At 33.0% G+C, this 12,294-nt stretch overlaps 1 protein-coding gene across 6 annotated transcripts in view; it reads right to left on the bottom strand.

Moving 5' to 3' along the window:
- Positions 1–10,917: 10,917 nt before the first annotated feature.
- The window catches only part of LOC104611349 (protein SABRE-like), a 132,552-nt gene continuing 131,175 nt past the window's right edge, over positions 10,918–12,294 (bottom strand). For all 6 annotated transcript variants that reach the window (XM_088891685.1, XM_088891688.1, XM_010278365.3 and 3 more), the window contains one exon: positions 10,918–11,452. In XM_088891685.1, coding sequence (XP_088747811.1) covers positions 11,319–11,452 — 134 coding nt within the window. In that variant the 3' untranslated portion in view covers positions 10,918–11,318. The remainder of the gene's footprint in view (positions 11,453–12,294) is intronic.

The following is a 12,294-nucleotide window of genomic DNA, read 5'->3' as shown; positions in this document are numbered from 1 at the left end:
GTTTTTATTTTAGGTAACTTTTCGATATAGGTGCCTTATAAAAAATTGAAATTAAAATAAAAAATATATGTTATAAAAGAACACAATTATATAATCTGAATATATTAAAATCCAATATATAATTTATAATATACATATATATATAATATTACATCATCACAATTTGACCTCGGTTGAACCTCTAACCTATGAACCTCTCCCTTTACTGGGTTAATGTCCAACCCAATTCTCTAAACATTGATATTTATTATATATATTTTAATGATGAACTTTAGTTTTTATTGGTAGTCATTCACTAACATACCAATTTAATTAAAAATTAAAATATAAATTTATATGACAAACTCTTAATTAAATGTGATAATTAATTAAGAGTTATTAAATTTGAATTTGAAAAGTTACTAATATTAAGAGAGAAGGATGGAATATAAATTTGAATTAAGAGTCATTAAATTCAAATTTGAAATTGAATTTCGAGTTGTATCCATGCAGTGTATCGGGATTGTATCGGTTGATACAAACCCAAAATGGACCAATACGGGCTGAAACAAACCCAAAACGGTCTAATACTATCGAAAATAAATGAAACATACAGATTTTGTATGTTACGTGTATCGAATCTTCAACGAAACACAACATATCGGCCGAGTACTAAACGCTTGAAACATTTTTTGTCACACTAGTGTAATTGCACATGCTATGCATGTGTGCAAGTAAATGACAAGGACATGAGAACATTATGTAATTGAGAAAATTTATGATGCCAAAAAAGACATGATACCTGAAATGGTTTGACCAATCACAACTCTTGTAAATTTGATGAAAACCCACCTGATTAGTTATATAATAGTATATATTTTGTTTAAGACAACCCAAAAGAAGAAACTTATCCAAACATAAGCTATTTTATTTTATGAGTATTTCCTTTTGGGTAAGTTAGTGTAAGAGCATATATTATGCACATTGTGCAAGTATTAATCATATATGATATATGGTATTTGGATTTAACTTTTATTATTGACACAAAATCCAAGGCAAATATTCACATTAGTATAAAATTATAGATTTGGTGTGTACAAGGACATATAGATGGGCCTTGGCCACCATAATTTGCCAACAAGGGCGGAGCCAGAAATTTTTTGTGAGGGGGGCCAAAACCTGAAGTGAAATGGGGGAGGGGGGAATAAGTATTGATGGGCCCATTGGGGTGGAGAGTTTGGGAGGGGGGAAACTTACATGGAAAGCTCTATTTCCAAGTGAAGAATTATGGACTATAGGGGGGCCATGGCTCCCCTGGCTCCCCGCCCGAAATTTATTTCCAACTTGATCCAAATCCATTATAAAATGAATATGTTCATATATACTTAAATTTTATAATATATGTTTAGTAAACTTGAATTGAATGTTGTGTTTTTACTATTGTAATAGGTTCTAAGTTTTATACATGTAATTTTCAATTCATTTTGTTCATTGTCCATATAATAGTGCATCAAAATCATTGTTAGTTCATTTTATTAATCTATACTACCTATAAAAGAGCGAATGCCCCTTCTTTCAGGAATTTTCAGTGGACATTTTCTATCCCCCTTGTCTAAACATACAATGGGCATAAAGAGGGCATATATGTCCTTTACCCTCATTTTAAAAACTGCACATGAATTATAAATAATTTTGTCTTAGAGATATTGCCACGTGAAAATGCACGTATATGTTTACTAGTAATATAAAATATTTTGATCATTTTCAGTTTATTTTATTTATATTATTCAATATCCATTGCAATTCGAATTCAATTCTAATTCAATCTAAATACAATGGATAATATCTTATTCAAATTTGAACTGTGTATATAATATATAGTAAAACTTAGATCTAGCAATATCCCATTCAACCCATTTGCAGCCCTGCATTTTACCTGTAAAAATTCCAATTTTTCATTATTTTTTAGGCTCAATTTGAAAATAGTACAAATACAAATATGTATAGTATAAAATGCATTCGAGATAATACAAAATACAAGGTTATGCATTCCACATATTTGTAGAGTACAAAACCTTGTATTTGTATTATTTTCTATATATTTGCATCGTACATATTTGTATTTGTACTCTTTCCGAATGAGCTTTAAGCTCGATTTGGAAGGAGTACAAATACAAATATATAGAGTGCAAAACCTTATATTTTGTATTATTTTGAATGTATTTGCACTCTACATATTTGTATTTGTATTCCTTCCAAACTGGGCTTTAGTGGCTCTGAATATGTGTGCAAATCTTGCAGCCAAACCCAGTATTTCCACCATCAAGGCCTATTCTAGTTTTCAAGACATTGCCTAAAGCATCCAACTCTAAGTATATCACATCAAAAGATGAATTTAGTTTGTTTCAATTATAGGGCAAGGGTTGGAAATAGAGTGTGGAATAAGGTTTCAGAGCATTAAGATGTACAGGTGCAAGTTATGCATTTGAGTGAGTTCAATTCTAACATGACCTAAGGCTCAGTTTGGAAGGAGTACGAATACAAATATGTACAATGCAAATACATATAAAATAGAACAAAATATAAGGTTTTACACTCTACATATTTGTATTTGTACTCCTTCCAAACCAAGCCTAAGTTGTTGAACTTGAACCTCCAAACCTAACCAGGCCTGGTTGAAATTGGATTAGGCTCGGATTGGTCCCCTTTTTTTTTCATTTTAGGGGTGTTTGGCATTGTGGACGAAACCATGGTCAATGAATACCTCTTTTTAAGTTCATCCACACCTTTGTTGGTGTTCTTTGAGATCATAGTATTGTGAATCAGTATACACTATCTCACAATTTCTCATTTATACCTAGATATTGTGGATCAATTCATGCCATGATATATTCAAACATTCTTACAAGTTTTGCAATAAATGATTAAGATTTTTTACTCACAAAACATTCACCACCATAGCGCATAATGCTTACAAAATGTGATACCACACCACGTTGGGGCCCAATGGCTATCTCCACATCACACAATTTCCTATTCATTTTATCGAACAACCAAGTGTGGTTCAAATATTTTTGTTTCCTAAATTTAAGTTGGGATTGAAGTTTACTTATTTCAGCATTATTATATATACAACAACAAATTTTTGGGGGTTTAGGAGTTCCATAATTATACTACGCTAGAAAGTTTTTCTTTTCAATCTTGAAATTGTTTACACATATAAATACATAAATACATTTTGTACACGCATGATTATACTTTATACACATGCATACGTACACATTTATATAATATTACTATTAAATGTGTACATGCATTATATGTAGCAATTTCTAATGATGATAATAATGTTGATAAAAATTCATTGTTATTATGAGATCTCACATGAAAAAGATAAGTAATCAAAACATAGTTTAATTGGTATCATAAAAGTGACAACCATTTAGATGGTCATCATCATCATGCATCTAAGCCTTGTTCCATCTATATGGAATTGGCTATATGAATAATCTTTCACCATTGAAATCTATTCAATGCTACATGTATCTTAAGTTATAGACACTTAAATCATTTTTTATTACTTCTACTTGTGTTCTTTTTTATTTTTCCCCTAGCTCTTCTAGCCTCTTTAACATTAAATTGGTAACTTTTTTTTTTTCAAACACTATATATGATTTTTAAATTGGTAACTTTTCCTGGTTACAAAGTATTCCTAAAATCTCTCTTCCCCCTTCATGATTGTGGATGCCAAAACCACTGGGAAGAATCGCCCTATAGTTATTAAGATTCTATTTTTATGAGATTAAATTTTTATAGATTTCAAATCCCCATATAGTTAGAAGTGAAGAAAAATGCCATGTAGAAGATTATGTATTAATAAGTTACTTTTTCTTATTATTATTAATGCAAAATAATGCATATAGTGCCATTGTTTCTGAGTTTTGGTTCATTTCTTTTAATTCTAGAGTACGTTTCCTTTTTATTCTTTAGGTCTATTTCCATTTTTTTCATTCCTTTTTTTTCTCTTTCCATTATTTGATTGCATTCATTCTTTGTGTGTGGTTGTATTCTTAGGCAAATTTTTTATTAGTACCATGTACTTTGGACCTAGTGCCACTTTGATCCCTGAACTTTAAAATATAACAATTTAGTGTTCGAATTTTCAAAACGTGCCAATCTAATACCTACCATTAATCAACCATTAAGTGACATTTGAAAAAACACAAATGTCATTCAAGTGTCATCTAATTTTCTTTATCAACCATCCAAACATTGACAAAAAATGAACAGTCATAAATCATTGCATCTTCTATTCAAGAAAGTTAGGGTCACAAGAATGCCCACAAAAAGGAAAAGCCAGATATCAAGGAGCATTTTGCATTCAATCATGTATATAAATTAGTGTTTAACATTGATCCAAGTTGTCTCGGCAATGACAACATTGCCGGCATGAGTTTTTAGTTTTGCATTGATCTGTAGACGCCACGGATGTGGTTACCGTTCATCTGTAAATGCCTTGAGTTTTTAGTTTTGCACCTCTCTTTTATCTTCTTGATGAAGAAGATGATGAACAATGATTTATTTCCAAGGGTAGTTTTGATATTTTCAAAAGTTTTAAGTCACGTATGATGTCATGTGATACACATAATTGGCGACTGATTAATGGTAGGTAATAAATTGACACATTTTAAAAGTTTAGGGATCAAAGTGGCACTTGGCCCAAAGTATAGGATACTAATTGGGAATTTTCCCTTTTAGGATAAAAGACGTAAACATCTTGTAAGATTTCTCCTAAATACTGAAACACCCCCTTATGGGAGGTATTTGTCCACTAACATCACTCAGTGAACCAATTTGAAAGGTGAAGAGATGTTTTAATATTTAGGAAAAACCTTAAAGAAAGGTTTAAGCCTTTTTACCCTAAAGTTTAATGTTCTTCCACTTTTTTCACAATGCCAAAGGTATGTTGTTGCAACTTTATATTCTAACATTCTGTTTGGTTTGTATAGCAGGAACTACAACGTGTGGAGGATAATTCGCCTGTGTGGACAATCCAAAGGTACGGTTTTAATGAGTAAAGAGAGTTTGGAAAATGGGAATCATTATCAGTGGCTTCTAAACCTGTTAATTGGCCCAGTAGCCCGATTGTCTGGCTTGGACAGTATTCCAGGCCACGGGCTTGGGCTCAGGTCCAAAATACTGGGCCCGACTTATTTCGGGCCCAATGCACTGAAACGATCTTACCTTAGCTTTATAACATTATAATACTTTTATAAATTAATTTGTTTTTATTGGAGCCTAACAAAAATTTAAAAAGGGCGGCTAAGAGCAAGGTTTAAAAAACTGGATCGGACAGAATCATTTTGGCCCCAGTTCCTGGGTCAAATGGTCCAGCCATCCAGTTCAAATGGACGGCCCATTCTGATTAAAAAATAAAAAATTAAATTAAAATAAAAATGGCCAAAAATAATTGTCCAGATGAATGATTTGATCACCCAGATCAATGAATTGCTGACCAAGTCAACAGTTTTTTGGTCCAGGAACTGGTTGCCTGACTGTTCCTGGGCTAATCGGTCCGACTATCTAGTTTTCAAAACCATGGTTACGAGTCAAGAGCAAGGAGAGCAATAGAACAAGCATCAAATAAACACACAGGTTCCTTTCTACTTGTGGTCTTTGGTCATGTTCTTTGATTCTTTCTGCTACTAAAGAGGGACAGAGATCTAAGCTTCTACTATTACTGTAGAAGAATGAGAGAGAGATTCTTGAATAAACTTTATAGTTGCCATATCTACTTTTGCTTTCAATGTGTAGGATGCAGGAGGGATGATGTGTACCATTAGGTCCTATTATTACTGTATTCAGGATGCAGGAGGGATGATCTAAGTTTCTACTATTACTCTCGAAGAATGCTCTATTCAGGTTCTAACGCATATAAAGGACTGTAATTAAGGGTGTCAATGGACCGGTTTTGGATTGGACTCCATCCAGTCCAAAATCAATTTGGATGGATTGAACGGATTAATAAGACATATTGGATTGGACCAATTTGGTCCAAAATATTTATTAGATTGGACCTAGTCTTTTGCAATAAATTTATATTGGATTGGGTTGGATTAAGCCAATATCTGGTCCATTGATACAAGATAAGAAATAAGAATATATGTGTGGATGTACCAATGGACTGGATTTGGGTTAAAATCAATCTAAATCAAAGTGAATTTGAACAGATTGGATTGTCCAGACATTGAATTGGACTGGTCCAAAACATTCATTAGATTGGATTGGACCTGGCCCATTTATAATGGACTCACATTAGACTAGATCGGATTGGACCAAATCCAATCCAATTTGCACCCCTATCTGTAATGATGTCTACCATTAACGTATTTTTGCCTTGAAATCTTAGATATCGGGATGAACCTCTACTAAACTCAATCCTTGCAACAGTAGTTGGTGGCTGGTGGAAGAAACAACAGTGACAATGGTGGTGGTGGTTATCCTTATAGTGCAAAAAGGTTCTGATTCCAAGGTTAGACAAACGGGGAAATTCCACCATCTAATATCAATTTTTCTGAACTTAAACTCTTACAAAATAGTAATTATATGGTCATACTTAACCTGTCCAAAGTATCCAAGTTTGTTCCATGCGTTTGTTTGCGATACAAAGTGCAAATATATACTGTAGATATATACCTTCTCTTCGATTGATTGATGCAAAATGGTTCGCAGTTGTAAACCCATTTTGCTCTCTTCTTGTTTGTTTCAATTCGATGCAAATGGCTGATATATGGTGGTCTCTCTCCATTGATGGAATAAAGTAAGCCTTATACATCAAGATTCGAAAAAATACAATTTTGTAGCCATAGAATGAATACAATAGTGCACTCTCCTCATGATACGAAACTGTCAGAAAAAAACAAATATCCCTCCTTAATCGTTGGCAAATTTGGCTCACAAATCCGAACTGGATTACATCGAAAGTTGAAAAGTACAATTTTGTATATGAAAGGGGGTACTCTTTCCCAAGTATGGTTCAAAGTGCCGATACGATATATCCAATATGGGGTGTATCGTATTGTATCTTTTGAAAAAGATACAGTTCGAAACGCTTGTTTCCAGGGTTTCGGACCTCCAATTTTTTTAATAATAAAAAACATACTAAAAGCTTTCCAAAAAACCAAAATGTGAAAAAAAAAACTAAAAAAAATAAAGTATCGTATCAATACTTTGAAACTTGTTCCCAAGGTTTTTAAAACTGACCAAAAAACGGGACCATTTTGGGCACCGTTTTTCCCAGTTCGGGGGTTCGACCATCTGGGTTGAACGGTTCGACCGTGATATCATAAATAAATTAAAAAACAAAAATATTTATATATAATAAAAAATATTAAGTAAAATACAAAAAATGCACAGAAAAATACAGAAATATACCATAAAAAGTAAGGCTTTAAACTTCAAATAAGACAGAAATATACCAGTTTAAGCTTCAAATCAAAATTGAAAAATAAGGGATGTGATTATCAGATTCTACAATGGCTCTCAGCTTTAATGGAGTGGTCACTGGTGCAAATGGTGGTTTGGTTCCTCCACAAGAAAACGAGAAATCATAGTATTGCAAAGAATTATAATAATAAATGAGTTAATGGCTTAATTGCAAATCAAATTGTTCAAATGAGAGATTAGAGAAAAACGAAAAAAAAAACTCACTTATTTACCTGAATAGTCGTCGTTGTACTCCTTCCAGACTGGTCATCGGCAACCGCAACGAATATTGGTCACCGGAGGTTGGATGTCCACAGTGGTCACCGCTGTCCCCTTCAAGAGATGCCATTGAGCCGTTCCATTCAAGAGATCAGAGTTCAGTTCAGACCAGAGTTTGGTCGCCAGCTGCTGCTGCAACTTTGGTCACAGGTGGGTGCTTGTTCGGATTTCGGGAAGAAAGGTGCTGGTGTGTCACCACCATCTTCTTCGGTGAAGGCTTGAAGTTTTGTCAAAGACCGAAGAGTTTTGGGCTTTTGGGTTTGACAAAACAAAAACCTAGAGGAGAGTCATCGAATGTAGTTAGGAAATAGTATATGTTTGTCATTTTTTTTGTTTTAAAATAAAATAAAACATCAAAATAAAAAATGCTAAACCGCTAACCGTTGCTTGGGTTGAATGGGTTGACGATTCAACCATTTGGGTCACCAATTTTTTTGACTTTTTTCAACGGTTTTGCATTGGAAGACAGTTCGGGGTAAACCCAGAACCGTTCGAATGACCGGTTTCCAATCCAAATGGTCCGGCCGTCTAAGTCAATGACGATTTGAAAACGTTGTTCTTTCCAATTAAAAAGAGTACAAATGCAAATATGTACAATGTACAAAATAATACAAAATACAATGTTTTACACTCTACATATTTATTTTTATACTCCTTCCTAACTGAGACACAGACATATAGGCTCAATTTGAAAAGAATATAAATACAAATAATACAAAATACAAGATTTTGCATTCTACATATTTGTATTTGAACTCTTTCCATATTGAACCATAAATCTGAATTCGACATCCTACCAAGGTAGAGAACTTCTTGACTATGAGAATATTGAATCGAGAGATAGTTGAATCCTTCTATCCCAAAAGCCTTGATGACCTGTGATGACCTGACCTCTCCATTGCAACCAGTGTGGAAGCTTGAATTGAAGTTGAACGAATAAACAATACTGCACATGGTAGAGGGGGACAATAGCAGGAAGCAAGGTTCAATGTCCTCCTCTACCATGTATGGGCGTATCAGGGTTCTGACCGGTTCAGGGGGTGGAGGAGCCTTAAATTGCCCCCTGAACCGATTTAATAAAAATGAAAAAATGTAAAAAAGAGTATCGATATTGCCCGATATGCCCCTACTGGCATACCGGGCGAATTTATATTTAGAACCTTGGCAGAAAGGTTGATTTTTTTTTCCCTACAGCGCTGGAGAGTGGTCTGCCCTTGTATGTTCCATTTATTGATTTAGCTAGGCGCAAGATTAGCAACCAAACGTGCAGTGTGGTGGCACAACCTCATAACCTACTTATGTTTCATTCAATGCAAAATCGCTCTCCATCTAGCTCTGTAATCATTTTTTTTTAATATTTATTGGCAATGATCCACCAAGAAGAGAGTTTCTAAAGTTAAAGACTCAAAATTCATGTAACTATGAAAGGTAATTGGAGCATGGTGTAATTGTATTGGTGGTTTTGTTATTTTTTAAACTAAAGATCTAGGTTTAAACCTTCTTCCTTGTAGTTTTGAATACTCATAAACCGTCCTCTAATGACATGTCGTTATTTAAAATAACATAAGATTTGTTTAAATTGAGTTCCGCATTTAATTAAAACAAGTAGTGTTATCAACAAAATTAAAAAGAAATAAAGAGAAATTGATAATTAAAACTACCATTTATAAATATTAATGAAACAAATGCTGTATGAACAATCAATCAAAAACACTAGTATACATATTTCTTGTCAAAAATGTTTTTTTTTTTTAATTTTTGGTAATTTACATAAATAAAAATATTATTTATAAAGTTAACTTAATTTATTTAAGTAATTTCTAAGAAATTATGTAACCATTAGCTAACATATTAAGAATTTAAAATTAAGTTGACTTATTTTCTGGTAATATACAAAGTAAAAATGATAAAATATAGAATATCTTGTGATTTGTGTCTTGGTCTCTTGTATTTATTGATCTTCTACATTCTCATGGACCTAATACATTTTTAAATTAATTATATCTTTATATAATTATTAATTAATAATTTAACTTAAATAAATGATAACATATTAATAGACTTGTAAATGTAGTAACTTGTAAAAAAATAGTATGTATATGAGACTTTTGTTTGATGCATTATTAGTGTGAAGTCATTGTATTTGTATGTTTGTCATAATGCATTTCTTCATATAAGCTATTAAATTATATGTTTCCTATGTGTTTGTCCCTCATCCATAAGTTATTTCAGCCTATCTTTGGGATTTGTGAGAATTTTCTTAATATTTTCATGTATATCCATATCTTCCCACCATTCCCAAAGTATATTGCGATACACATCCATTTTCGTACTTATCGAGATGATATGCTATACCAATATTTTGAACCTTGCCTCAAAAGCAAATATGTATGGGCCTGTATCATACATGTTAATACATTAAAGTCTAAACCTTTATCCTTATTTAATTAAAGCCAATGAAGACTCCAACATGGGAGGTGCAGGAACCTACTGAAAACTCAGAAGTCAGAAGTGATCTACAAGGGCCTTAGCAATTTTCCTTATGATGAATTATTTCTACTCCACTAACTAATAACCCAGATGTCTATTACTTGGTCTAACGGTAAAATGTTGGACTGGAAAGTGCTCAAGCATAAGAGCAGCCGCTCTGTGCAAAAGAACAATCAAAGGTGAGGTCCTTATCCAGTCCACCCTCTTAAGGCCCCGTGACCAAAATTGGGTAATGATATTTAATGTCTAACAACTTTATATATTCAAATTTTCTTTGTTCTTTTCAATAGCCAATGTATGAACAAATTTTTAGTTCATATTACCTTCTTTGATCTACTTACATCTTTATTATTATTTTTTGTCTCTCTCTGATTTTTCCCTTTTTAAGATTGCACTCATGCATCTTGAATATTCGCTTTAAATCAAAATTTCAACCAATAATGTTAAAGATGTTACAATCTATTTACTTTCACATTTCACAATGTCATTTTCCAACAAAATCATTTGTTTTCTTTTACTTTTGCATGCGACAAATGAAACCTGGTGTCAAAACTTATAGGTGCTAGGGTCATCATTCCCATTTTCCAAAGAGTAGACATGGAGTTATTTCTGATCTGTATGGGATGTGTCTAACCGCTTTACAATAGTCATGAACATGGGAAAAAAAACGAGAACAAAGAAGAGTGAAAAAGAAAGAAATCAATCACTGGCCTTTATTTTTATTTCCCTATGAATAAATGTACTTACAAAATTGCGGAATTCCTGGATCCCAGAAATTCCTTCAAGACATAGGATAAAAAATTATATACACGAACAGATGCAGAAGGAAAAGAAATCACTCCATTGTGCACCCATAACGATACATAAGAGGGAGGCTTCATCTGACATGCTTTCACTAAATTATCATGAAAGCATACCTTCACTTTGCATGCTAAATTCAGCTTGCTTTTATTAGAAAATCACCCCGCAGAATATCAAATCTTCATCCAAGAAATACTTCCAAGTTGAACAAATAATTTCACCTCTATACTGCTATTAATTAAGGCAAAATACGTACTCCATGTGGTATGTCCTGCACCAACTCCTCAAGATGAAAATGTTTTTCCCTCCTCATGAGGGTCATCAGAGGGTGAAGAGCCACTTGTGGAATCACTTTCAAATGTTACTTCATCCCTTGGAGTTGATGGATGTGAATCTCCTCCCTCTTGAGATGCTGAACCTGGTATAGAAAAAAGTGTGGACAAACAAGAGAAGTGGCCTCAGATACTTGCAGGGATGGTCAATAAACTGTAACCATTCTAAATGAAGCACATTAATGGTGATACAGTTTTATAGGTCATACATAGAAATCAAGGTTTAAATTCAGTTGACTGGATGACAATACATATATATCCAGTCTATAGACTTCATTTCTGTACTAAATGCATTTTTAGAATCCTCAAAAGAATCTAGTTGGTCACATGGTTAGAACCATCTGGTTTAATATCTTTTGCAGAGAAGATTTACTTATTTGGATCATTACGAGGGGTAAAGGAAGAAAAAAGTGTATATTGTAGAGCAGCAGATACAAAGATAAGGACTGCAGGTTCAACTCCTGCACGTGCCTCATAAATTTGGCAAACTCCTTAAGATGGGGGATCCATCAGCCATGCATATCCGCTGTAACCCGTAAATACCTATATTTCTAGCAGGTTGGCCGTTTAATCCTTGAATGAAGGATATTGCATTACTCTTAGGATAGATTCTGTAACTTGTTACTTTCCTACTCCTTAGCACTTTGATGCAGATACAAAAGCAAGGTAAGAATCCATGGGGAACAGTTATTGATCAATATATATATATATATATATATATATATATGTATAAGAATCCATGGAGAACTAAATCAATTTTCCAATTCCTACACCAATTTCAGAATTTTTAGGTGATAGGATATTGTTTTTTTATTAATTTATTTTTCAAGTTGTAGGTGTCTTAAGAACATGGTCTTAATATTTTAGAAATGTACTGTTATTTCAAGATTATTATTTATGGTAACTGTCAAACTACTATTTATAGTAA

This window comes from Nelumbo nucifera, chromosome 7 (genome assembly GCF_055504915.1).
Source record: "Nelumbo nucifera cultivar China Antique chromosome 7, China Antique-T2T, whole genome shotgun sequence".
NCBI classification, from domain to species: Eukaryota; Viridiplantae; Streptophyta; class Magnoliopsida; order Proteales; family Nelumbonaceae; genus Nelumbo; species Nelumbo nucifera.
Note: the sequence above shows the minus strand (reverse complement) of the source record. Positions and strands in the feature narration are given on the sequence as shown.